The 26,460-nt window shown below is 53.2% G+C and overlaps 7 protein-coding genes across 7 annotated transcripts; 4 read left to right on the top strand and 3 right to left on the bottom strand.

The window, feature by feature from the left end:
- Window positions 1-701: 701 nt before the first annotated feature.
- Window positions 702-4,098, top strand: GT037_006605 (uncharacterized protein; the record flags this gene model as incomplete). Its single annotated transcript, XM_038931652.1, has 3 exons — window positions 702-1,025; window positions 1,117-3,873; window positions 3,970-4,098. 3 exons carry the CDS (start codon window positions 702-704, stop codon window positions 4,096-4,098), a joined length of 3,210 nt encoding a protein of 1,069 aa, XP_038786149.1.
- Window positions 4,099-4,668: 570 nt separating this feature from the next.
- Window positions 4,669-6,841, top strand: GT037_006606 (ring-10 protein; the record flags this gene model as incomplete). Its single annotated transcript, XM_038931653.1, has 2 exons — window positions 4,669-5,505; window positions 5,555-6,841. 2 exons carry the CDS (start codon window positions 4,669-4,671, stop codon window positions 6,839-6,841), a joined length of 2,124 nt encoding a protein of 707 aa, XP_038786150.1.
- Window positions 6,842-7,529: 688 nt separating this feature from the next.
- GT037_006607 (gtpase binding protein rid1) lies at window positions 7,530-10,229 on the bottom strand (the record flags this gene model as incomplete). Its single annotated transcript, XM_038931654.1, has 2 exons — window positions 7,530-9,071; window positions 9,120-10,229. The coding sequence occupies 2 exons, from the start codon at window positions 10,227-10,229 to the stop codon at window positions 7,530-7,532; spliced, it is 2,652 nt and encodes an 883-aa protein (XP_038786151.1).
- A 744-nt stretch (window positions 10,230-10,973) lies between these two features.
- Window positions 10,974-12,530, top strand: GT037_006608 (uncharacterized protein; the record flags this gene model as incomplete). Its single annotated transcript, XM_038931655.1, has 3 exons — window positions 10,974-10,989; window positions 11,391-11,519; window positions 11,572-12,530. 3 exons carry the CDS (start codon window positions 10,974-10,976, stop codon window positions 12,528-12,530), a joined length of 1,104 nt encoding a protein of 367 aa, XP_038786152.1.
- Window positions 12,531-14,913: 2,383 nt separating this feature from the next.
- GT037_006609 (glycosyltransferase family 76 protein) lies at window positions 14,914-16,074 on the bottom strand (the record flags this gene model as incomplete). Its single annotated transcript, XM_038931656.1, has 2 exons — window positions 14,914-15,536; window positions 15,585-16,074. The coding sequence occupies 2 exons, from the start codon at window positions 16,072-16,074 to the stop codon at window positions 14,914-14,916; spliced, it is 1,113 nt and encodes a 370-aa protein (XP_038786153.1).
- A 229-nt stretch (window positions 16,075-16,303) lies between these two features.
- GT037_006610 (60s ribosomal protein l8) lies at window positions 16,304-17,250 on the top strand (the record flags this gene model as incomplete). The annotated part of the gene is made up of 3 exons (XM_038931657.1): window positions 16,304-16,521; window positions 16,572-16,933; window positions 16,988-17,250. 3 exons carry the CDS (start codon window positions 16,304-16,306, stop codon window positions 17,248-17,250), a joined length of 843 nt encoding a protein of 280 aa, XP_038786154.1.
- A 318-nt stretch (window positions 17,251-17,568) lies between these two features.
- On the bottom strand, window positions 17,569-25,533 carry GT037_006611 (uncharacterized protein; the record flags this gene model as incomplete). Its single annotated transcript, XM_038931658.1, has 5 exons — window positions 17,569-18,853; window positions 18,911-19,221; window positions 19,556-19,591; window positions 19,643-25,040; window positions 25,097-25,533. The coding sequence occupies 5 exons, from the start codon at window positions 25,531-25,533 to the stop codon at window positions 17,569-17,571; spliced, it is 7,467 nt and encodes a 2,488-aa protein (XP_038786155.1).
- Window positions 25,534-26,460: the final 927 nt, after the last annotated feature.

The following is a 26,460-nucleotide window of genomic DNA, read 5'->3' on the forward strand; positions in this document are numbered from 1 at the left end:
GCAGCAATAGCTCAACTATAGCTCCTACACGACACGAGCGTTGAGAGGTCTTTATGTGAGATATAGATGACATGGATACCTGTAGAAGCAACAATAAATCCTACTATAACGAAGCTCTAGAGCTTCCCATTGCGCAATACAGACGGCAAGCTGTCAAGCACCCATGTCAACCCATTAGCGCTAGTCAGTGGCCCACTGCGAGATGCTCTGTCGTGCCTTCGTCTACCTAAACCCCACCACCACTGCCAATCCACACGCAATACCCGACAGAGCCATATACACGACCGTCCTTCGCTTCCCTCGCCTCCTCAGCAGACACGGCGACGTCCTTGGCGGCTCTCCAGTCTCCTGCGTTTCAACCACGCCATCACGTCTCCATACGCTCCTATCTCTCCGTCGGCGGCGACACGTCCGATAGCGACCACGACGATCCCCGTGACGGCCTCCGCGAGCCAGCAGACGACGTGTGTACCGACTGGCGACATGCACAATAACTAGGCCCGTCGTCTTCTCCCGCGTCATTCCTGCTCCGCCGAGCTCGCGCTTTGGTCCCGAGGTCTCAGGTCCCGGATCACCACCACTAACGTTTCCGTGAGCCACTTCACTCGGCAAGTGAACCGAACAAGCTTTTTGAGACCCGTTCTCGCACGCATCACCGACACTCGAAAGAACATCCACGCCCTCCGTCACGCTCACGCAACATGGCCTCTAATGCTGCAGGCCCCAGCGCTGACGGCGTGGCCACGACAGTGCACACTGAAGCCACAGACCCGTATGCCACCATGGGACAGTTCTCCTTCGCGCCAGCAACCAAGACGACAGTAGTCACGACCACATACACGACCACGACCACGTTCCCGCCCCTGTGTGTAAACGCCCCCGGCAGCCTCAGCGAGCGAGACCCCAAGGACTACCCGCTGGCCCACGTCCAGGCTCCCGAGTCAATACGCAAGTTCTACTTTGAATCCGGAGGCGAGCTGGCTTGCTTTGAGGAAGCAGACGCTGCCTCTGAGAAGGTGCGAGAGGTACGCTTTTCCCTCACGCCAGGGATATGCCTGCAGCTGAGGCCTTTCACGTTGCAGCCGCCATGCCCCCCAGCTAACACTTTGACTGCAGCAGAAAACGCTCCGCCAGAACCTACGATCCGCAAACGGCACCCTCAAGAAGGTCGAGTCCTACGACGGCCCGCCAGTCTTCGCGACACCCAGCCGCTCGACGCGTCCAAAGCCACGCGCTCCTCACCAAGGGCTCCGTTCAGTCTCTGGTCGTCGGAAACGGGATAATGCAGACGATTCGCCGCCGCCACCGTCAATCACAAAAGCCGTTGAGCTGCTCGGTACACATCGTCAGAGCAAGAAGCCCAGGTTAGAGCACGACAAGGACGCTCGCATGGCCTCCCGTCCCACATCGAATGAGATGGAGGATCCACACCTCGCTACGCCCGACACAGACATGGCCGGCCTCGGCTCGTCCAAACTCCCAAAACTCCGCAATAATCATCTACACAGCTCCAAGCCTAGAGCTACGTCGCAGCAGATCGGACCGAACCAAACGCCGCCTCGATGGCGGCTTCAGGAATCAAGTGCCCGCCCATCACACTCTAGAGGTAGCCTCTCTGACGACCGAGAGCCAACCCCAGAGCCCTCCTTCCCCACGGGTGTATTCGACGGCCCAGGCGTAGCTGCTACACCTCCAATTGCTGAGTCCGATTTGGAACCAGGTGGACCTTTCGCCGAAGACGCATCTTTTACGCCCTCGCGACTCACTCCCCTTGATACAACTTCGGCGCAAGATGTAAGCTTGCCCAGTCCCAGCCTGTCGCCCATCACGGCTGCCGCAAACCTCGCGCAACAAACGAATGGTGGAGCGTCCTTCTCAGGCACAGAAATGGACTCGGATGTGAATGATGTGTCAGGATTTGACCTGTCACAGGGCACTTCAAGCAGCTCGCACACAGGAGACTTTTCACTTTTTCCTGGTTCCCGACAACGCGACAACGGTGACGGTTCCAATACGCAACTGCCTACTCCTTCTGTCATGGATATACCGAATATGCTCAACTCATTCGATGCTCTGCCAGAGCAGATGAAGTCGTACGTCTTGTACCAGATGCTGCGGAGATGCAAAAAGCCGACCCTACACTTCGTTGCGGATGTCGTCAACCCTGCCCTTAAGAGGGACTTCATCGCCTCGCTCCCTACCGAACTCAGCCTTGAGATCATCAGCTATCTGGATGTCAAGAGTATGTGCAGCGCAGCACAAGTGTCCAAGTACTGGCGGAAACTCACCGATACCCATGAGTCCGCGTGGAAAGATCTGTTAGACAAAGATGGATACAAGCTGCCGCATGGCGAGCTGGAGCGTGCTGTGCAAGAAGGTTGGGGCTGGCAATATCCCCATTCCACTGACAGCTACGAGCGCGACCTGCGAGCTCAATCGGTAGCCTCGAGGTCAGATAGCGAAACCATCTCAGGCTTCTCCACTTCTAGCCTGTCCAGCGGCCTCCAAGATCAGGAGGGTGCAGTGACACGATCCTCGTCCACACGTCAGAAGAGGAAGGCTACAAGTAAGCATAGCAATAGCAGTGGCAAAAAGGCTCGCAAGAGTCGTACCTCCACTAGGACACAGGTTGCCCTCTACTCGCAACCTGCAGATTATCAAGAGGGCCCACATGCTTTTGCTAAGAGAGCAGAAGCCGCCATCTCTGATCCCAACGTTGGCTTGCCCGGCCTTCGTGCTATGCATCTTTTCAAATCTCTGTACCAAAGACATCACCTCATCCGCAAAAGCTGGATGGCGGTAGACACAAAACCAAAGCACATTGCTTTCCGCGCACATCAGCGCCACGTAGTGACATGTCTGCAATTCGACACAGACAAGATCCTGACTGGTAGTGACGATACTAACATCAATGTTTACGACACCAAGACAGGAGCGCTACGAAGCCGCCTCGAGGGCCATGAGGGTGGCGTGTGGGCTCTTCAGTACGAGGGGAACACACTTGTATCTGGATCCACTGACCGCTCAGTGCGAGTATGGGACATCGAAAACGGAAAGTGCACACACGTGTTCCAGGGCCATACATCCACCGTCCGGTGCTTAGTGATCCTCAAGCCAACTCAGATTGGTGAGACCCTTGACGGGCAGCCGATCATGATGCCGAAGGAGGAGCTCATCATCACTGGCTCACGAGACTCCACCCTCCGTGTTTGGAAACTTCCCAAGCCAGGCGACCGCGGCATCATGCAGACTGCGGCGGCATCTAACGATCACGACAACCCGTACTTTGTCCGCGCTCTGACCGGGCACCATCATTCAGTACGTGCAATCGCTGCACACGGCGACACGCTCGTCAGTGGTAGTTACGACTGTACAGTTCGAGTGTGGAAAATCTCAACTGGAGAAGTTCTGCAACGTCTCCAAGGCCACTCGCAGAAGGTGTATAGCGTCGTCCTTGACCACGCGCGCAACCGCTGCATTAGTGGCTCGATGGATAACATGGTCAAGGTCTGGTCTCTGGAAACAGGTGCTTGTATCTTCACCCTTGAAGGCCATACCTCACTTGTTGGTCTTCTCGACTTGAGCCATGAGCGTTTGGTGTCGGCTGCTGCTGATTCGACCCTCCGAATCTGGGATCCAGAGAATGGACAATGCAAGAGCCGACTCTGTGCTCACACAGGTGCCATTACCTGCTTCCAGCATGATGGCCAGAAGGTCATCTCTGGCTCTGACCGAACACTCAAGATGTGGAACGTGAAGACGGGCGAGTTCGTTAAGGACTTGCTCACAGATCTAAGCGGTGTTTGGCAGGTCAAGTTCAACGAGCGTCGCTGCGTTGCTGCTGTTCAGCGAAATAGCATGACATACATTGAGGTAAGCAATTCTCAGTTAAAAGGAGCCCGTCTCTGCTAAGCTGCGCCCCACCTCCAGTAAAGGCTTTCGTCGAGGCTCTTGCTAACAACACATCAGGTTCTTGACTTCGGTGCCTCGCGCGACGGCGTTCCCGCTGATCAACGAGGACGACGTATTGTCGTCAATGCTAGAGGCCACGAGATCGAAGACGTCTCTGAAGGCGAATTAATCGACGTCGAGGCTTAGGCCTCCACACTCTTCCGTTCAACACAGCGAAATACACGACTACACAAACACACCCAGCATACCTTTGGAACCGGCGCGAATGTTTCCCCACATGTTCAAAAGCGATACCCATCACGCGCGTTTTGGCGAATGACTTCACGACACGGCACCCGAACCCTGTTCGTTCGGGTGGCATTATGAACTGCTCTTATTAGCCTGGCTCTGTCCATTACCGTACACCTAGGTGTAGGAACAGCACGTGTGCTAGGATACGATGTTTCTTACATTTGCATAGCTATGGCGTTTACAATATCCTGGGCTGCATCAGTAAGCGTCTACGGACCACAACTACTATGAAGAAGTAGATACATAATTTTATTCACAAATTCTTTTTGATGTTTGACTTGTGCCCTTGTTACGAAGGTGTGCGCGTCTAGACTAAGCCAGCGCTAGTGAATGCGGGATGTGACGCGCTTGCCCCACACTGCCGCGGCTCAGGTCGCAAACACGTCCAGTCCACATTAGCATTCATAAGTTCACATACATTGTCCGACACTGGCTGGAAATGCGGACTTGTTCAAACAACACCTGATGCCGGCGTACTTCTTCCACATTACCTTGGAGCTTTATCCCTCGCGCTCACCACCGGACAAAGCGTTTACCCCTCCGCCGCGAACCGACATCTTCTCGAGACTTCCGGCCCATCGCCGAGCATCGTGGGGCTCTCCCCCTCCACCATCACGCGCCTATAATAGCTTCACAAAGCCCATAGCCTCTAGTAGTGAAACCGGCCAAGCTACTGCTTCTCGCGATCGCCAATCTACTGCCCGTCGATTCAGCCAGCGCACGCGACCATCGTTCTCAGACCACCACGATAGTCCCGTACCGGTCGTCAAACCTCCGAAGAGGCCGGGACACAGACGAACACAGAGCTTTGCGCACAGAGACTGGCGTTTCGACACCATATCTATACTCAGCATCGACATGAACCCGACGAGCACTGAGCTTGATCAAACTCACGCCAACCACCTCAAGCACCCCTCACACGCGCCAAACACCGGCGGTCTCGCGACAAAGGGCAAATTCATACCCTCGGAACCGAAGAACACAGAGGTTGGCTGGGGTGTGGTACATCTCTACCGCGATGGACAGGAAACGCCAGGGCTGTACGACGAGGTGGATGGAGCGAGCAAGGAATTCAACGAGGAAGACTGCACCACCCTGTGCATACTAGCAGTCCCCTCATATATGACACCATCCGACTTCTTGGGCTTCATGGGCGAGCAGACCAGAGAGGAGGTTTCCCACTTCAGACTTATCCGGACAAGCAGAGCGAACAAGTACATGGTGTTGATGAAGTTTCGGGAAGCTGAGAAAGCTAGAGCGTGGAGAAAAGAATGGGACGGCAAGGCCTTCAACAGTATGGAGGTAAGAGAACGTATTGCTGCAGTCAAGGAGCGAGAGCTAACATCGACAGCCTGAGTATTGTCACGTCGTGTTCGTCAAGTCGATCAATTTTCAGAGCGGCGACTCGAACCGCGATCCTACCTCTTATCCCGATATTACGAACGACCCGTTTGCGCCCGCGCCGACCGAACAACCTACTGCACCCCTCCCACCAGCTGGCAACGTCTCTTCGCCAATTGAGGGCCCATCGATCGCTACTTCCCTCACCGCAAAACCGCACGCTCCACCTACGCCTGCTTTGGTAGAGTTACCCACCTGCCCAGTCTGTCTCGAACGTATGGACGAAACAACAGGGCTTTTGACAATTCTCTGCCAGCATGTCTTTCACTGCGCCTGTCTTGAGAAGTGGCGAGGCTCAGGCTGTCCAGTCTGCCGCTACACACAAAATGATGCCTTTGCCTTGAACCGTGGCGCTGATGGCGAGAGCCCGGATAATGAGTGTAGCGTCTGCGGATCCACACAAAATCTCTGGATCTGTCTGATCTGCGGCAACATAGGGTGTGGTCGCTACGACTCGGCGCACGCATTCGCACACTATGAGGCAACGAGTCATACCTATGCCATGGATGTGGTAACGCAACACGTCTGGGATTATGCAGGTGATGGCTACGTCCATCGACTCATACAGAACAAAGCAGACGGCAAGCTCGTCGACATGCCAGCCTCCAACCAGTCCTTCAGTGCACCCGGCATGACAGGCTACTCCAACGACACCGTACCACGCGAGAAGCTGGATAACATGGGTATGGAGTACGCGTATCTACTTACCTCGCAACTCGAATCTCAACGCGCATATTTTGAAGAGCAGCTCGAGCGTGCAGTCGACAAAGCGGCAAAAGCTGCTTCTACCGCTGACGAAGCAAGCCGTTCTGTTGCCTTGTTATCTCAGAAACTCGACAAGCTATCCACTGAGCACGAAGAAGCAACAGCCACCATCGCCTCCCTCACAAAGGAATCCGCTCGCAACGCTCAGAAAGCAGCGTCAGCATCCGACCTCGCCCGCAAACTTACCAAGCAGTACAAGGAAGAGCAGATTGTGAATGAGTCTCTCATGGAGCGCATCAAACACTTGGAAAAGAAAGCCGAAGAAGCGGAGAGCAGAGTCAAGGAGCTTGATGCGCAGAAAGCGGACCTTGAGGAGCAGAACCGCGATTTGAGCTTCTTCATCTCAGGCCAGGAGAAGTTGAAGGAGATGCAGGCGAATGAAGTCATGGGGCTGCAAGAGGGTGAAGTCGAGGGCGGGACGTTGGAAGTCGCCGAGAAGAAGGGCCGAAGGAAAGGCAAAAAGAAGGCTTGAAGTTTGTCAAGCACGCGATGTAGATGGAGTTATGATTTAGCGGCATGCATTGGATGGACGGAGTTGGTTGTAAAACTTGTCAGATACCCCACATAGAATATTTATAGTCCTGGGTAGGGCTTTTGTATCACATTTACCATTATACGATAAACAATCATCACCACACGTCATCACGGGAAAATAATAGTGAAGATAGACCACTAGATTCGCAATGCGCAAGGACTACCCAAACACCACAGTCCAAATTATACGCCCCTTAAAGATGCATCCGGGAAAACAAAACAAAAACAAAATAGGGCTCCAAAACTAGTATATACACAAGTTTCATGTATCTGTGTCCGAAAGGGAGAGAGTAAAAACACAACGTCGTCCCAGGGAACCAGCCGTGTCGGTCGTCAAGTCATGTCATGCTAAAGTCGTGAATAAGGTAGGGAGTTTGGACTCGACCATAGGTAGATCCAAAGAGAGCGTGGTGGAAAACGAAGGATTGACCGGTGTGAATGCATGGACGTGAGATGGAGAGGTGATGAACGCCGATATGTATCCGTTTTGCGCCGTTGGAAAAATCAATGCAGTGGTTGTTTGTAGATGCGTAGTGGGTGAGGTGGTATCCAAGTGGGTAGATAGCCGAGAGCATTCAAAGCGGTAACAGATGATGGGTAGCCATGTCGAATAGTGATCCGACAGTTTAGATCCAATCGTCATCCACGATACTCTTGCTGCCGATCGCAATCTCTCTCTCAAAGCCCAATCCGAGACCAAGGCCGACATCCATCTTAGGTGGTGCCTGGAGTTGTGGCGGAGGCTCGGTCTTCTTCTTGGGGCTTTGCTTGGCTGGGCTCACGTTGCCGTCAGAGCCCATACGCACAGTCTTGACGTCCCAATCGTCTTCAAGTGCAGCGCCGATCCAGACCTTAACGCTGTCGTGAACAGCGCCATAGTACTTGGGGTTGCAGGCGCGGAGGTGACCCATCAGCTTCTCGAAGCCGGAGACTTTGAGTTCTTGACGGAATTCGTTACGTGCTGAGCGGGTGGGGAGTGAAGCTATGATGCCGTTGAGGAGATCAATGTGTGTGGCGAGGTAGTTGGTCGCATCCCATTCTACACCACCAACGTAGGGGGCTGCGGGTACAATGGCGCGTTGACCGGGGAAGTGAGTCTTAGCGTAAGACCTGTCTCCCGTCGGCTTGGGTGGAACAGGGATGACGTTGAGGTGATGGATGAAGATCCAGAAAACCTCCTTGGTGACGTTGGACATCTCTTTGCACCATACTTGGTAGGGTCGTGGTTGGTGCATCTGTAGAATGAACGGAACAGTGGATGCCTGCTTCTCCTTGACTGGATCCTTGAGATACTTCATCAACTCGGTAGCGCGAGTCTCCAGTTCAGCCTCTGGTGCCATGGAGATGTGAGCGAAGATGATCTCGATAATGAGTTCACGCGTAGTGAACTCGCTCGGACCTTTGTGCTCTTCGTCGAAAAGCATAGCCAGCAAGGCTGGGTACAGTGTCGATGAGATCTCGTTAAGCTGCTTGAGAGCGGTAGCAGTCGTGCAGAGTCCCTTGAGACAGCGGAGGAGTTCGTGGAGAAGAGTGTCTTCGTGGTCTTCGCGCCATTCAACCTCCATGATCCGGTGGAGGAGTGCAACCAGCTCAGTCATACCACCGTCCTGGATGAAGTTGTCAACCCAGTCGACGGTTTCGTTACGGATCAACAAGCGGAGTTTGTGCAGCTTGCCAACCTCGACGTTCTGTGGCTTGGGGGTCTTCTTCATGTAGGAGATGAACTCGTCGGCCTTGACAGATTTGGCTCCGTTGGACACAGATCGGTCAGAAGCGTTAGACCTCAGAGATCTCATAGAGGGAGATTTGGGGATAGGAGCTGGCTTTGATGACGTCTTCCGTTCGCCCAACTCGCCCCCCTTCTGCTTCTTTGTAGGAGAGTCACTCCTGTTAAAGGTAAAGGTTCGGCTCCTTGGACGCTCACGCTTAGTTGAGTTTGCTGACTTGTCTTGCGCCTCATCCTCTGCATCCTCAACAGCAGATCCATGTCGAGACTTGGATGACTTCTGTGGTATCTGCTTGGTGTTCTCTCCAATGGAAGAATGTGCAGAGTTTGTCTTGGAGGTTTGTGGAATGTCAAGCTTGTGCATTCGAACAAAGTCGGCCTTGACCTCTAGCTTCAGTGTCCGCATCTGCGCACGCTGGTGGGCGGGAATATTTCGGGATTCCTGATGTTGTTAGCAGAGGGACCAGCTAGACATCGAGAGAGCACTTACCAGAACCTCCTCGAACTCGGCGTCTACCACCTTAGGATCAGGTTTGGCAGATGCCGGGGCACTCTCAGCTTGCTTGGACTTTCCGTTAAAGGCAGCGACGGCGGCCATGACTCGGTTCTGCTTCTTTGTAGGACTTGGCGGAGGCGCCATATCCTTGAGGCTGTAGTCCTTGCTGCCGGTGTCGGTACTCGCTCTACTGAGTATGGGTCTCGGCGGCTTGGTAGGAGAGCTCTCTCTGGTGCGTCCCTCGTTGCCCTTGGTGTCGGACAGAGGAACACGCTCGTTGCTCCGCTTGCGCGAGAAGGTCTCGAGTAACGATGCGGTGGAAGTCGACTTGGGAACAAACATGGACTTGGGTCGCTCCTTCTGGGCAGGTCGGAGCGAGGGCTGGCCGGTCTCGAAGAAGTTGCGCTGTTTGGTGGGCGAGTAGTCTTGCGGTGTGTAGAGGGCGATCTCGTCCTCGACGCTCGGGCGCTGGTCGTTCAGAGGGACTTTGCTGGTGGTGGTGACTTCCTGCTGGGAGCTGAACTCGGCCCAAATGGGAGTGCGCGGTGGGGCCTGTGCATGCGAGGTGCGGGGTGGTGTGGTGTTTTCCTTGTCTCTGCTCTCCTTGACGGGTGACTTGTCTCTCCTGCCCTTGCCGAACATGGCAGCCAGGTTGGTCGACGACTTCGTCTTCTTGGGCTTCTCGCCTGCCTCAACCTCGTCCTGCGCTCGCCGCGCGTCGAGCGATTTCTTGTGAGCGGGCTTGTCCTCCTTCTTCGCCAGTGACCGCAGCGACACGGAGCTGAGTGTCTTTTTGTGCAGGCTCTTCTTGGGGCTCGATTTGGCGTCCTGCGACTTGCGAGGCGACGGCGGGTTGAGGGGGTCGTTCTCTGTCTGGTTTGCCGCGCGCAATTGGCTATGGGGGTGGTCTGGCGGTAGCAAGGGCGCCTGGAAGTTGGAGACGGGCATGTACGGCGGGTTGGATATCTGCGCGGTGTGCAGCGCAGCGCCTTCGGTCGGTGAGCGCCTGTGGCCTTTGTTTACAATAATAGACTTGAGCACTGCAGCGGATTTGTTGCGTCGGTGCCCTGCAGCGGGTGGCGTGGCCATGTCCGGCGTCGACATGATGCTGCTCCAGAAAAAAAGATAATTGTGGAAGCGTGTACTGAGGCCGGGGCCGGGAAGAGAAGGCTTGAAACGTGAATTGTCTATAGCAGAAGGATGGCGGACATATTAGAGGAAGGCGATGATGAGGCAGGTCGACCGTCCGTTTGCGGATACCCATAAACATGCGGGCGATCGTCCCAGCAACCACGCGTGCTAGCATGTGGGGTGCACGCCAATGCATGCCACCGTGACGCGCTAACTTCTATCGACGGCCATATTCATGCGTTTATAGTTTGCATCCGTCATAATCGTCGTCAGGCATGGAAACCTGGAGGAACCGTTTGCCCATGGCTGCTCAGCTGCTGGGGTGCCGACAAAACCTCTCTCCACACACCAACTTCATCTCCCCAATCACACCGCATCCTGCATGTTCGCCGTCGCAAACCTCTGGCCCAAGTCTCTGGCACAGCATTTTATTGTGTTTTGGTGTCTGTGTTGCTCACATGATGGAAGAAGCTAGCATCTGGCCTCGGGAGGATTGACCGCCCACAACAACGCGACATAACAAAGCGAGAGCCATCTGTGTTGTTATGCAGAGGATGCCTATCGCGCACTGACGTCGAGTGTTTTTCACAACACGGCAAGCGATGCCGAAGTATAGAAGCGAAGGATGTATATTGTGTTGTGAAAACCATTATACAACGCTCACTACCTAGGTAGTACGTATCGAGCAGCCAAACTTTCCTCAAACAACAAGACACGATGCCACCCACCCTGCGTATGTGACCACACACCCGGGCCACTCTCATGGCCTATTCGCGCCGCATCACCCCTCAAAGAGAGTTCGCCAAGCCCCTCACGGTCCTCCTTCGCCTCTCCATCTCCCCAATCCTAACTAGTCCTCCCATGATATTCGTTCCCTGGTCTCCGCATCCAGCCGTGCCCACACAGATTCCCTTGCTTTGATCTCCACAGTCACAGATGTTGGGCATGCAAGCCATACCAACGGGACATTCACTTGACAGCCTGCATTGGGTAATAGCAGGATCCGTACAGTCAGTTCCGTCCTTGTTATAGCAGACACCAGCGCCTTCCGTGGTCGTTGCACAGCGACATATCGTGGTCCCGTTGCCAGAACCGCACAGACGGTCGAATGCGCAAGTAGAATCACAAGGGAAGGACGCGCAGACTCCGTTGAAGCATCCTTTGTTCGCAGCGCAGGCATTGTTGCAGCGACCACAGTGAAGAACATCGGTTTTGAGGTCGTGGCAGCCGCCGTCACAAAGTGCAACGCCCTCACCTCCGCAGGTGGGTGGGCTGGGTGTTGCGCTGGTTGTGGACGTAGTCGATGATGTGCCAGACGATGAAGAGACCGTCGTAGTGCCAAAGGATGAAGAAGAGGATGAGGGTAAGGATGTTGATGACGCTGTGCTGCTAATAGAGGATGAAGCACTGCTGCTAACCGACGTGCTCGAACTACCGGAAGTCGATGTCATGCTAGTAGATGAGGACATTGATGACAAGGAGTCTGTACTACTTGCTGTGGACGACAAGATACTACTAAACGACGAACTCGAATCGCTTGACGTCGGAATTACGCTGCTTGACGATTCAGATCCAGTGCTACTAGTTGAGGTTGTCGGGATGCTGCTGGATGGGCCCAATGAAGTGCTTGTGAATGAGACGCTTGAACTGCTAAGCGAGGCGGACGATGCGCTACTACTAGAGCTTTCGGAAGAAGTACTGCTGCCCATGGAGCTTGAAGTATCGGATGAGGTCGAAGAAGAGCTGCTGGAAAGACTCTCGGAAGAAGTAGCGGAGGACAATGAGCTCGTTGGTGTGGTACTCGATGGAGAACTGGGAGAGCTCAGCGTATTACTTGTGATAGGGGTTTCGTCTGAAGTAGTCGACGAGCTACCAGAGCTGGAAGACGCTGTAGTTGGCGCTGTCGAGGTAGAGATTGAAGAGCTGAAAGAACTGAAAGTAGTTGGTGTGCTCGACGAGCTGCTAGATCCAGTCAGCGAGTATGAAGAGCTTCCCGTATTAGATGATGAAGTGGCTGGGCTCGAAGAAGAGCTACCCGTGCTAAGCGATGATGTAGCCGAGCTTGAAGAAGAACTACCTGTGCTTGTGGACGACAATGTGCCCGAGATCACGCTACTAGTGACACTGCTAGATAATGAAGAAGATGTATGTGTGCTTGATGAGGTCGGAAAGCTGGCTGAAGATGAAGGAGTAAACACTGGGCACGACGTGCCAGTCGTCGAGATGCTGGTAATGGTTGTGGTCGCGGTATTGGTCACAGTCTGTGATACATGATCAGCCTGCACACTGTCTCATTCAGCAAACGACTTACAGTTCCGAGGTAGGTGACTATAGCTGTAGTGATGTTCGCACACCCACATGCGGATGAGTATGCTTGTGAGTTACAGTCTTGTGTGGCGTAGGAAGGCTGAGAACCAAAGACCGTCGTTGTAGACCAATCAGTGGGCTGAACTTGTCGAACCCATATTTTGTTCTCTTCCGACGAAGTTGGGAGCGCTATGAGACTCGTAGCGGTGGATGTCAATGTCGGAGAGCACGGTGTCGTTGTGGTAGAGGTTATTCGAGTAATGACCGTAAGGGTGGTGCTTTACTTAATTGTCAGAGAATTCATGTAGCTTTTACGGGTTACAAACATGGGGTTCCAGATGACGCTTGTAGTAAGAAAGTCTTTGCAGTCCTGTCCAGCTTGAATCATACGAGGTAATCCGCCGTCACGCCAGACTGCGCGATAACAGTCATCCTCGAAGCACACTTGCCTAGTGTCGAGAACTGCTGCTAAGACTACAGAAAGGCTGGTAAACGTAACAAAAGTAGAGAATTTCATTTTGACTTTGCAACAAGTGTAGGTCGTTCTGGGTCAATGGGCACACCTATCAACCGAGGGGCTAGAGCAGCCTTTATAAGTCGCTCTCGTCGTCGAAGGGACTAGTTACAGAGATACTGAGCCCAAGGCTCCGCTATCCATTGTCACGCCGCTTCTTGCCCTCGCTACGGCAAAGTGAGTAGTATCGGTGGCGCCCGTGTAAAACATGACAGTGAACATCATGCTCAAGCGAAGGTTCCTGGTTTAGAAACTAGGATACTGTCAGTGTCGCAAACGGGCGTTTTAGTGTTCATGAGGTCATAGTCGATGTTGCGAAATCAGCGACATGTCAGTAGTAGTAGGTCATGAGGGGACAAGCGATGGGTACTGCAATGTTCTGCCTCGCCCAATATGTCCTATGTTGCAGTAAGTCTTGACCCTCCTGACCTTGGTTGTATATAAACTTGCTGGAAATGAAGTAGTGTGCTGGCACAGCAGATCGCCATTGATTCGCATTTCCAGTGGCTAGACAGCGATCCGGTCCTTTACTCAACGATCAGCATACGTAGCTTACGCAGGTACGATACTGTCAAGGAGCCGTTCCATGAAAGGCTAGAGAGAGCTCAGCCACTCCAAGCGATCCTCAAACCTCGTCCTGAAAGTCCGTTCTAGAGTGTATGTCTCAACACTTGTGATGGCCGAAACTCCTGAGGAGCGACACGAGCAGTGAGACTGTGGGGTACCTTACATGACCGTAGCTTCTCAACTAAACTTTTGTCATTTGTCGTAATACGAAGCTTCATGTAAACGCTGCGGGCCTCAGTCTGAAGGAGTGCATTTCCTCCAAATGGACCCTGTAAGTAGTCACCAGTATGTGGCATTGATCCGCATGAATTATTCCCAGTTATCTTCCTCACATATCCTCAAGTATTGTAGAATCTGCAAAATTCGCGTAGTGGAGAGTCGATGTCTGATGACGGGCGTTTTCACTAGGATCGATCGTGTCGTACTAGCTGTCTAGGCGTCTGCATTCAACACCTAAATTGCAGGTTTTACGCCACCAACTTGTAGGTGCGACAAGCTTACGCAGTTGTGGAACATGTCCGTTTACCGAGACATAATGAGACCATTGGTGATGTGAGGACTAACAAGAATGTGAAGTTGGTATTCGTCTTTCCGATTGCGTATCGTTGGTGTTCCATATTCCTGACCTCTTCTCTCCTTAGCATGATTCAATTTTCTTGCTCGAGGGATGGTTCCCGATGCACACATGTCAACTATAGCAGGAGAATAACTACAGGTCGATTACGTCGGCCATCTAACACATTGCCGGTTTATCTCAAGAGAAAGTCCTTAAATTGAGCTTCAGGCTGGCGGGAGGAAGTTTGCATAGAGCATCCCCTGAACCAAGCAGTATATGATACCACCTTGAATATACCATCTTGCCTTCTGCGATTCTTTTTCTGTACGAGTTGTGCTTTGTGAGTCTGCCAACCACGTAGCCACAACAAGATACCACATCGGATAACCGGAAGCGATTCGGTTTACAATCTGGACATGGAAACTGGCAACGGCCGTTACAGCCAGTATTAGCTGTGGTAAGGCTAATTCCGGTAGCTTGCATATCGCGGAGGTTCCATCCCTGGGTTTGGTTGTTCCACTAGTCCGGGGTACGGGGCGCCCGTGTAACGGATGCTGGACGCCGCTGCGGAGAATGGTAACACTCGATGTAAGAAGCAGCCATAAAACAGGGGCCGCTAGTAAAAACAGGGGCAGGTTTGACAGTGTCCAGTAGCGGAAGAGTCCTACGTTCCTAGAAGAGGTCAGACTAGGAACACACTGTGTGGAGATAACTCACCAGTAGTAGCTCTGTACCCACGAGTAAATGCTTGGGAAGCTCTTGTCGCACCACGGCCTGGTTCCAGAGCCGTGCTCTCGGTCACAGAATTCCGCATATGCCAGAACCTGCGGCCCAAGGAATGCCAACGCTATAAGACTGCCAGCCACACATGTGACGGTAATCCTTCGCAAATCACGCATAGTCAACTGCGCAGATAAAACGAAAGGTATGTACCTTGCAACATCGTATAAGAGAATGACGCCACTCAGTAGGCCATTACTCCGCATGAGTGTTGCTGCAGCAAAACAAAGGCCAGAGCCAAGTTTCTGGAGGTCCTCTTGGATTGAAGACATTCCTGTTCCAACTGAAGCCCGAGATTGAGCGTAGAAGAGCATGCCCACAAAATTCAACAGCGAAAACATGGCTTCCGCATAAGGTGCACACATGAACAGAGATGCTGGCGTCAGAACATGCAAGACAGCGGCGATGAATGGGATTATCCGTCGCCGTTGTGGTTCCAGGACCAAGGTCAAAAGGCGATACAGCACTAGCACAGAGAGAAGGTGGCAGACGCTAGAAAGGATGATTCCGGCCAGGACATAGTAGTGCAGGGAGGCCTGTGTATTGCCAGCCATGACTAGGAGATATCAGTGCCGAGCCAAAGAACTGGGCCACCGTTGCTCACATTGACCGGTTAGTCTCAGAAGATACGAATACGCCCCGCTGAAGGCCCACGCTTGCTCGTGGACCAGGCCCCGCTCAGCTGCTTTCACAAAGTACAGTGCATCCCAACGAAGTAGGTTGAGAGCGAGACGCTCATGTCGAGCGAAAAGGGTGAATTCATGGTGCCGTCGATAGTACGTGTCGAACAATATGAGCGCGGAGGTGTCATAGCCAGGACCTGGACAGAACGCTGCAAGCAAGAGGAGCAATGCTTTCCACAGACAGAAGATGGCGATTAGTTGCGTGATCCGTCCCTTGCCACTAAGGCCAAACGTGTTCATTGTCATGGAATTGAGGTTGTCGTGGTTGATGGTCGAAAGCCAAGTGCCACGCTCCGATTGGGCCAGCACTAGCGCCGGCGAAACCTTGTTCCACACCCGCACGCACTCGCCTATCTGGATTTCGGTCGCGACAACTTTTGCGCCCGCTTTCGAACGTTTCGTCAAGTCCATCGTCGCCAATCTCACCCTTCGTCGACCGCCGCCAACACACCAGGTAAGCGCATATCTTCGCCATGAATGCTCGGTAGCATATCAATCGCATGTCTCTTTACGAGCATGTTGCATACAAATGATGGCTAGAGTGCAGAGCGGCTGAAAAGCCCTCTCGCTCTTACGAGATTCAGACCTATAGTGAATGAACATTCGCTAATGGTTTCTGTTCTCTATGACAGCCTCGACAATGCCTCCCAAAGGATCCGGAAAGAAGCCTGCGGCTTTCCCCCAGGCCACCTCTAAGGCCTCTGCCGCCAAGAAGCAAAAGGTCTGCCCATTCCACGAGATTTTGCATGCAAGCGCTAACAAGCAGCAGAACCCTCTCATCGAGAAGCGTCCTCGCAACTATGGCATCGGTCAGGACATCCAGCCCCAGCGCAACGTCGGCCGCATGGTCCGATGGCCGTAAGCAACCCCCAACCCAACCGTGCTCTGCAGATACTGACAACGCGTAGCGCTTACGTCCGCCTTCAGCGCCAGAAGAAGATCCTCAACATGCGCTTGAAGGTCCCACCGGCGATTGCCCAGTTCCAGCACGTTGCTGACCGTAACCTCGCCACCCAGGCCTTCAAGATCCTCAACAAGTACCGTCCCGAGACCAAGGCCGAGAAGAAGGAGCGTCTCACCAAGGAGGCTACCGCCGTCTCTGAGGGCAAGAAGAAGGAGGATGTCAGCAAGAAGCCCTACGTTGCCAAGTACGGTCTCAACCACGTTGTTGGCCTCATCGAGAACAAGAAGGCTTCCCTCGTCCTGATCGCCAACGACGTCGACCCCATCGAGCTCGTTGTCTACCTCCCTGCTCTCTGCAGGAAGATGGGTGAGTGCTAGGAATACGCAAACTGCATATGGCACATCAACTGACATTCATTAGGTGTCCCTTACGTCATTGTCAAGGGTAAGGCCCGTCTCGGTACGGTCGTCCACCAGAAGACCGCCGCTGTTCTCGCCCTCACCGAGGTCCGCTCCGAGGACAAGAACGAGCTCCAGAAGCTTGTCACCGCTGTCAACGACGGCTACCTCGAGTCACACCACAAGGATGCTGCCCGTCACTGGGGAGGTGGTATCATGGGTGCCAAGGCCAACGCCCGCATGGAGAAGCGCAGGAAGGCTGTTGAGAGCGCTATCAAGATCTAAGCAGGTCCTGAGGTGCTTTGAATATTTCATGATGACTTTACGGCGTGTCTCTTACCTCTGCATATAGTCGGTTCACAATACCAACGGAGTTTAGGAGGGTTAAAAGCGGTCGGCAAACGACTGCATTGACTGGAATCAATCACGATAACGCACGCCATTCGCATATTTTGTTTGCTTGTGATGCTCGAGTTCTTATAAATTATCTTTCGTTTTTGTAGAATATGGTCGATTCTCTTGGCACTGCCTCTAGATGCATTCGCACGAGTCCAGGTATTCGAGGCCTGGTTCCAACTTCAATGATGGATGCGACGACCCTTTCTAAAAGTTCTCGATCCTCGTGCCGATACTGCGCTCATCCGCTATTCGGACAAGATCTCCACCCACTACAACATCCGTGAGGCCCAGTCCAACGCTCTTGTATATCACATTACCCTTGACCAACCACTCAATCAGACTCTTATGCGCCTTGTCCTCGCTCTCACGATGCTTCTCCTTCTCTTTACTACCGCCTTTGCCCGCCTTCTTCTTTTCGTTTTTGTTCATCTCGCATTCACCCAATTCCACGCCACCCACATCCAGCCCCTCGGCCTCTATACCCTTGCCAGCCATACATTCTCTCCTTCTCCTCTCCGCATCCCGCTTCAACATGACTAGCTCGCCTATCTCGACGACTTGTTCCGGACCCAAACCTGCTTGCACAATCTCTCCAGCTTCCTTTAGGCATCTGTCCACGCTGTCCACCACTATCGCGCCTCCTTGTTGCGCATGTTTGTGGAAATGTCGGTGGCCGTGCTCAGGTGCTACGTTTTGTTTGATTATATCTGAGTGGAGTTCTGTGCTGTGAGGGGAAAGGGAGCCAATGGCTGCTATGTAGCGACCTTTCTTTCTGCCTTCGGGATTTGTGAGAATGGCTGCGGGGAACAAAGGTGTTGGAGATTGCGTGCATAGGAAAATGCAGCTTGAGGACCGTAGAGTGGCATGGAGGAGACGCGGATACTCGCCGTGTCCTGGGGTGAGTATTTGTATCTTGGGGCGAGGAAGATAATGATGTGGGTCTTGTTGCCCATCCTTTGCCCCTTCTCCTGCTGCTTTCCGATATGTCGGAATATATGATGGATCTGGGTTGAAGTTTGATGGCGGCGCTTCATGTGGGTTATATAGTCTCTCCAGTAGCTGGTGCACGCGCTCGAAGTCTCGGTTTATGATATTGAGGTGGTGGATGTCGTCGCCTCGGAGAAGAAGCGTGAGCCGTATGTGCCAGTAGGCTTGCTTTCCTGCTCCAAACACTACCACATCATGCACGTTTGCTCGCTTCTTAAAGAGCATTGTGCTTGCGAGGGCGGTGCGGAAAGCTGTCATCTCTGACGAGTTCAACAAAGCCCGAGGATTACCAGAACGGTCAAAGAGAGTTAGACTGGCATTTGATGGAGAAGTCTGGAATGCAGAAAGAGATGTTGATCTGGATGCGGTGGTTGCCGAACTCTTGCTTGCTGGAGTTGACGAATGGGAGAGTGCGAGGGAGTCCATCGACGAAGTAACAGAGGCCGTATCTGAAGAACCCGACTCCATTCGTGTTGTTATCCTGACACCTAGACCATCGTTGCTGCAAGAGTCTGTCAACACAATCATTCTGCGTTCATAGCTCCCAGAAGCGACATACCTGCTTGCCGGCGTGACAGTCATTAGTCCACCATCTTTGCTCTTCAAGCTTGTCCCTGCAGACTGAAAGCTTTCACAACACCCATTGTTATCGTCTTCTTCGGTACTGGTAGAGTAGTGGTGCAGCGCATCCGCAAGATTCTGCTGCAGATCGAGAATGTCTTGCTTCGTGAGTTGCAGTAAAAGGGTACGCACGTCCGAATCGGAAAGCACGGTCAATGGCATTGTAGAGCGGTTGATATAGGGATTGCTGGGAAACGAGTGTAATTTATTCGTGTCGTGCAGCAGTATATTGGTTGCTAGTGAAGTCGTCTAGATGTGATGTCAGCGCAGGTACGCTTAAGCTTCCCAAGTGGGGGAGGGGCAGTGCGGCTTTAAACATCAGGGGCGAAGTTCGGGTCGCGACTGAGTAAGCACGTTAAGAAACAAAGTTCGTTGAGTAAGCAAGACTATCTAGAAGATGCTAATTCCGCTAGACGCCATGGATGCAGAGCCTCTTCATATCGCTCGTTGTCATAACCTGTCCGATCTATCTTATAATACATGCATGCTGTTTATGGTATCACCGAGCGTCGTTAAAAGCGTCCAATTTTTGGATGGCAGTTTGCCCAGCCGTCATCTATGCAAAGTAGCTCTTCCACAACACACCCTCAAGGTCCTCCAGTTGTTCTTGTTCAAAAGCCTAAGGTCACAATTAGTACGGATCGTAGTTCGGTTGAAGATGAAAACTTACCTTGACATCAACGTGCCAAGTATCTTGGCGGGTCTTCTTGAAGTCTGCGAGAACAGTCTTGACACTCTTGCCAACCATGCCTGGGTCGGCTGCAGCCTTCCTAGCCAGGGTAGCCAGTACATCGGGCAACCAAGCTGGCGGAGGGCTCTGATATGGGAAGGCTTGAATAAGCGCACCGAGACCTAGCACAGCTGCGTGGCGCGTCAGGACAAGCTTGCCTTGCTCTGTTGTTGGTGTTCCTGGATTGCGCTTCTTTGGCAATGGATTCTTGTTGAGTTGCTTAGTGAACTTCTCCTTGAGCGTGGAGACTTGGCGGTCGCGGAATGCTATGGGGGAGCAACGAATCATGCCCGATAGAGTGGTGGCAGCACCCATGCGTACCTCGAGCTGAGTATCTGAGAGCATGGCAGAGACGCAGTCGAACATGCTCTGCTGCTGCTCCTCGCTCATGAGGAAGAGTCGGCGGAAGTAGATGACCTGAATATTGATCAAGATCCTGAGACGCTGATGCCAACTTGTTGCATTGCGTCCAATGCGAATGAGAGCAGCGATGAAGTCTGCATCCTCGCCTTGGCGATGCGGGATATTCGGTAGATGGCGGAAGACGTGATACGCCAGTGACTGGAGTTCGGGGTCTTCCTTGATGTCCATCATGTGTAGCAGTTGCTCCATGAATACGTCGGGGAAGAATTTAACAAGCGACGTACACTCGTACGATGACAGCGTAGAGTCAAGCCAGAGGAGAACCGTCTTACCACCTGACGTGTATGACGAAGGTGTCTGCTGGCCTGCAGGACGCTCCTGGCGCCAAACCTCGAGGCGATCGAAGACTTCAGTGATGGTCTTGGAGAACTCATCTGTAGGTTGATACGGGCGGACACCAATCGAAGAAGCGTCTTTCTGGGCTTTGATAAGCGTGTCGACATCCTTGTATGATTCGTGGTAACGCGTCCTGAAGATGCTCGCGATGGTCTGGCCCATGGCCTCTCGCACACCCTTGTATGGATGGTCAAGATGCTTCATGAAATCCTCCAAGATCGGCTTCTCGAGACGGAAGTGCCAACCCGCGTCACAGATACATTGCGTAAGCAAATGTACCTTGGAGCTCTCTTTGAAGGCGGCGTTGGACTCCATATCAAGGCGGAAGCTCGCCAGCCAGTCGACCAACGGCCATCCTCGGCGTGGATCCTTCGATTGCAACACAACATGAAGGAATGTGGTCCAGTACCCAGAGTTTTCTGGCGTCAGACCATCCTGGAAGATTCCACGCACAATGGGGAAAACGTACTCCCACACCGCTTCACGCTGATCTGCCTTGAGATCTGGTGCGCATGATAGTAGTGCGGCCATAATCTCAGCGGTGGCGCGGTGCTGATGCTTGTCGCTGCCGTCAGCGTATACGGATTGAGTGAGGTCCTTGATGTCTTCGAACGTCGCCTCTGTTAGGCCGCAGAAGACGAGGTCAAAGGAATGAGTCAAAACCATCGCGCTTGACATACGGAACCTATCAGCGCTGTTATCGCGTGGCTCTTGCTTCATGAAGGCGAAGTAGTTGGAGAACCAAGATCGAGTCAGGTGCTTCGCAATCTTCTGACGGACGCCAGACTCGACCTCATCGTATGATAGCTGCGGTGCGTTGGGCTTGAATGCGGTCATACTCTTGTTCCATACAAGCCAGCCAGGATAATCAAAGTCGACATAGTACTTGGCTTCTGGCTGCGCAAATGATGCAAGATACTCCTCAGTCCAGTTTGGGTCCTCTGGCCTGGTCGGCACCGAAATCTTATCTGGGAGCTCTTCTTCGCTGAGCAAGTACTTCTCGTAGTCGTGTCCCGTGATCGCACGGGTCTGAATGACCGAGTACAAGCCGATAAGCGCACCAGCATAGAGGCCTCGGAGGCTGGGATGTTGATCGATGGATCCCTTCGTGACGAGGTCGATCATCTCGTCGGAAGCAATGCTGTCGTAACGCATTCCCAAGTTGACGATGATGGCGGCGGTCCTACTGACCTTCTTCCAGTGCTCAGTATTGGCGATATGTACAAGCTCCTTGGATAGCTCAGACTTCTTGCCCTCGATGCGAGCGCGCTTCTTCTTGATGTAGTCCCGACGCTTGGTGACCTTGGTATGTACACTGTCGCCCTCGCTAGAGTCGATGGCGTATGCGATGGCCTCTACAACCTCCTTCGGCAGGATGACCATGCGCTCCATTGCTTTACCCATGTCCATAATCTGGAACGTGGCGTTGGTCGCAAGCTTTTGCACTGAAGGCTTATCGGCACCGGTGACTTCAATGAAAGCTTTGATGAGCTTGGGTGTGAAGCGCCAGTCGCGGCTGATAGTCTTCGCTAGGCTACCGAAGAGAAGTGTAAACATGGCACCCTTGATACGAGGGTAGTCGCTTTCGGCCACAGCCTTGACGAAGGCATCTAGTAGAGGTGGGATGACAAGGGGCCTAGCGCCCAGCACGCACTTAACGGCTGATTCGTTGGCTGTCTGCGCCGTGCGTCGGATCTCTGTGTAGACTGAGATACTAGATTCAGCGAGATCAAGCAGCAAAATCATGTCGAGATCTGTCTTGGGTCGCGGATTGGCGTTGTGGCGTAGTCGCTGCAGATGATAGACGTTTGCGCGTCGAACCAGTAAAGGCCGTGGGTACTGCTTTCGCAGTCCGCTGAACCTGAAAGGTCGCTCGTCATTCTCCAACAACCTGGATATCCTGTCAAGCACATGAGCAGACCGCTCGATGCCAACATCGATGAACCACGACCTGTAAGCATTGTACAAAGAATTGAAGCAGGGCACGTCATCAGGCTGCTTCTCGATCAAGAATTGATGCACGTTGTGCAGCATATGGCCAACCTGTCCGCGAAGGTCGTGGATGAGATTGTAGTTGTCATCGCCACGACGCAGCGGGTAGCCAGCTTCGTACTGGAACGTAGGCTTGACCTCTTCATCTTCGGCTTCTCCAAGACCGGCGTCGTCGTCGATGCCTTCTGTGTCCATTGCATCTGCATCAGAGTCGTCATTCGACTCAGCGCCATCAGTGACTTGGTCGTGTCGGACATCAAATAAGACTGAGATACCGGAAATGATCAGACGTAAGAGAACAAGGTTACGAGAGACTTCATCAGACCAATCTTTGCCGGTGCCTTCGCGTTTAATCGGTGAGTCTGGTTGCGTAAGGGCTTTGAGTGCCTTCATGGAGTTGTTGGCGTGGGTCTCGAAAAGCTTGACAGCGAAGTCAATCTCCTCGGAGCTCGGTTTGTGCCACTTGATGTTCAGCTTCTTAATATCAACCTGCCTACCCCACGACTCTGTTGACAAGCCCTGTTCAAGTTCGTCTTGCTCGTAGATGGAGTAATCGATGGTGTAGGTGCATGTAAGGTTAAGTAACAAGTGATGAATGAAGTTGGAAACATGTACGGTGGGCGTACCGCGGCACTTTTGCTGCATGTATTCTGCAATTTCAAAGAGCTCGTCCTTCCATTCAAGAACTGCGTCACCGACATGGACAACACACATGCTAAGAATGCAGAGGTTCCAGACAAGCGCACGGTCGCGTGGGAGCACCTCGGCGCCTGTTGTTCGCGTCGATCCCGCGCCAATCTCATCGATCTCAGTTCGGATACCTGCCAAGAGATGGGGCAACAGACGCTTCAGAGCTTTCTCAGGGTTGATCTTGACAAGACTGTTACAGATGAATGCAATTGCGTCTTTGGCTTGGTGAACAACATGGTTCGTGATGAAGTTCGCAATCTTGTCGAGCGCAATGTCGTAGAGCTCAGGAGAGAGGGCAGCAAGCAGTGGCGTAAAAGCAGCAGGTAGTTGATTGACCACGTACTCTTCAGGGGAACCGCTTCGGACCCTAGATGCATCTGGCAAATTCTCCAAAAGCGTAAAGACGCGACCAAGGAACGTAATCAGGAATTCGTTGAGCCCAGTCGTTGATGACCGCAGGATCATGGCCTCATCCTCGTCACTAAGCTCCTCGTCGTAGTTGATCTCAATGTTTCCGTTGGCGCTCTCTAATCGTTCGACTTGTGAGGTGATCCACTCCAAAGCAAGCCCCGTGTTACCACCAGCGTCGTCCATAGGTGAGGTCGCTCCGTCTCGAGAGGTCTCGTCACTCGACGCCTTCTTGGCCTTTGTGAGGTCCTGGAATGGGATAAGGTAGCACACACCTTGGACATACTGCAAGGTATGTACCGTCTTCTCCAGGTCGTTGGCATCGATACCAGGGAGCGCAAGCCCGAGCACAGAGGTAACGTGGCACCGGAAGCCCTTTGTCTTGGCCATGACCTTGGAGAGCATGTGCAACGCCCTTATAGACGAAATGGTGCGATGCACCTCAACGAGCCCTTGCATTGCGGGGTAGATGCGCTGTAATGCCCCTGGGAGAATCAAGTTGGGCTCAAGGTGTGCCAAGCTCTGTAGAGTGGACAAGGCGTATTGCACGGCTTTGTCGCTCTTGGAGAAGATGCCCATGAATGTGACTTCCCGTAAGCAGAGTACGAAGCGCCTCTTGACTGCATCGTTCAGCTTCCTCTCCTCCGGCACGTCCATCTCACCACTGTGCTCTCGATTCCACCGCAACACAAAGATATCGGCCAGGTAGTATACAAACTGTGCCAGAGGTCTAGTCCAACTACCCGAATTGGATGGATGGAAGAAAGTCTCCACAGCCTGAATCAGCCCTTCAAGCTTAGTAAGAATGGAGTCGGGTTGCTCTGCGCAAGCGGGAGATAGCGACATGGCAATGATGCGGGCGATGTGGTGAGTCGATGGATGCTTCCGTGGGTCACGGTCAAGCATCACAGCCAGGCCTGCACCAAGATCGACCGTACTGCTATACGGCGACGTCGCCTGTCCAACTGGAATTTCGAGCAGCCGCAGGATGGCCGTGAAGATTTGAGACGACTGCTCGCCGGTAAATACTCCATACTGTGAGAAGGGTATATGCGCCGCACTTAGGTTGTCCCTAGATAATCTCGACAGTGTATCGATGTAGTGTGCGTCGAAGAGTCGCGACCGGTTGACGAGCGACCATAGATGGAAGAAGGTCGGGAGGTATTCTTGAGGCAGCAGTTGCTTCATGTCCTCGGGCGCGGGATGGGTTGGGAAAAGCAAGTTCAGCAGGCCCACAACCACGAACGCGTTCTCGCTGAAGGACGTGCTGAAGAAGGGCAGAAGCTCTTCCATTATGGCCGGTATCTCCTTGGGGTCAAAGTATGACTGCGCAAAGGTGCACATCTTGGTCAAGGTACGGATGTTGCGCTTCACGTTGGGCGGGTGTGAGCCTCCGGATTCTGAAGGCAGGACGAACATCTTCAGCTCTCTATACAACGGCCGCCAGTCGAGTATGAGGTCTTTGCCGGGTCGCAGGTAATGTTTACGCCTGTCCATGTGTCAGTCCCCACCTGTCATCCAAAGTCTAATGCTGGTGCCACTTACTTGGTCAACACCATGAACATGCTCGCAAATCGCTCCGCCACAAGGTAATCCAGCCCCGGAGCCAACGCCAGCTCGTAGTAGAGCTTCACCAACTTCACGCGCGTGCTCCGGGGAAGATCGAACTTGAGCGACAGCCAGCCTCGAATCTCGCGTGTCCAGTGTACAGCGCCTGGCGCAAAGTCTCCAGCTGAGACGGCGATGTAGAGGTGCTTCAGACATGTGTTCAGGCTCTCTTCGCGATCGCTCTGGTCTTCTGTCTGGTATGGGAGGTATTCGAAGTAGGGAAATGTTCGCGGACGGCGTCTCTCATCCTCGCCATTGACGCCGCCGTTCGGCTGCCGCCAGTCACTACCCGGTGAGGTGGCACGAGAGGTATCGGGGCCAGAACCAGTGTCGAGGGCGCTCATGAGCTGTGATATTCGTTCGCTGACCGCCATGGTGCTGATTGGTGGTGGTGGTGGTTGACGTAGTGGGTGGGGGTTGAGAGGCGTGTGCCTAGGGCGCAGTGGGGGAGGATAATTGTAAATGCGCAGTCATTAATGTACAGCTACCAATTCACAGTCGCGGACAGACAATGCGGGTGGACTGCGAGACAAACAGTCAGCATGTGGTTGAGTGAACAGTGGCAGTTACAAGCTGTGCACTATGGAGTAATCACCGCACGTGGGTAGCAGTGGACTCGTGTGCGCGCTACTTACTCTACAAATGCGCAGTGTATAAAGCTTCTAGTTGTTGGGCGTGAATGCAGGTGAAGATGTAGTCGGGTGCAATGGTTGTCGGAGAGCGTGGTTCATGTGGGTATCCGGCGCCTCGTCCTGATGACATCTAGCTGGGAGCTCTAACCCTGCAGCCTTAGGCGAATGAGCGGCGGCAGCAACCTCGAGATCGTGGATCGTGGGGTCGAGTATCGCAGTCGCAGTCCAACTTGCACGGAACGGATAATCCGCCTGATTGATCTCCAGAGACCCGTACGCGCTGCTGGGAGGGCAAGGTGCGAGGTGATTCATCATATTCGGACGAAACGCGCTATTATACCGTCGGACTTCCGCCAGGCACTCGAAGACGCGCAATACACAGAAGGCGACTACGCAGTAAGCTACACGTTTCCATCATCTTCTGACCTGCTTGTTTTGCCTCTTTTCTGCCCTGTCCCTAGTTGCAGGGCTACATTCGTCCTCCATTCCTCTACCCACGCTTTCATCTCCCTGCATATTCGTCCCGATGCAAGGCTGGTTGCACGACACGCGACACGTCTGTTGCCTCGTACAGGGATCGCCTCTTGTGTTCTTTGATCCTGCAACACAGCATGTCGGCTGAAAGAACTAAATGTTTTCGCATCTGTATGCTGCTTTTGACTAACTGAA

This window comes from Alternaria burnsii (genome assembly GCF_013036055.1).
Source record: "Alternaria burnsii strain CBS107.38 chromosome Unknown 752, whole genome shotgun sequence".
In the NCBI taxonomy this organism is placed as follows: Eukaryota; Fungi; Ascomycota; class Dothideomycetes; order Pleosporales; family Pleosporaceae; genus Alternaria; species Alternaria burnsii.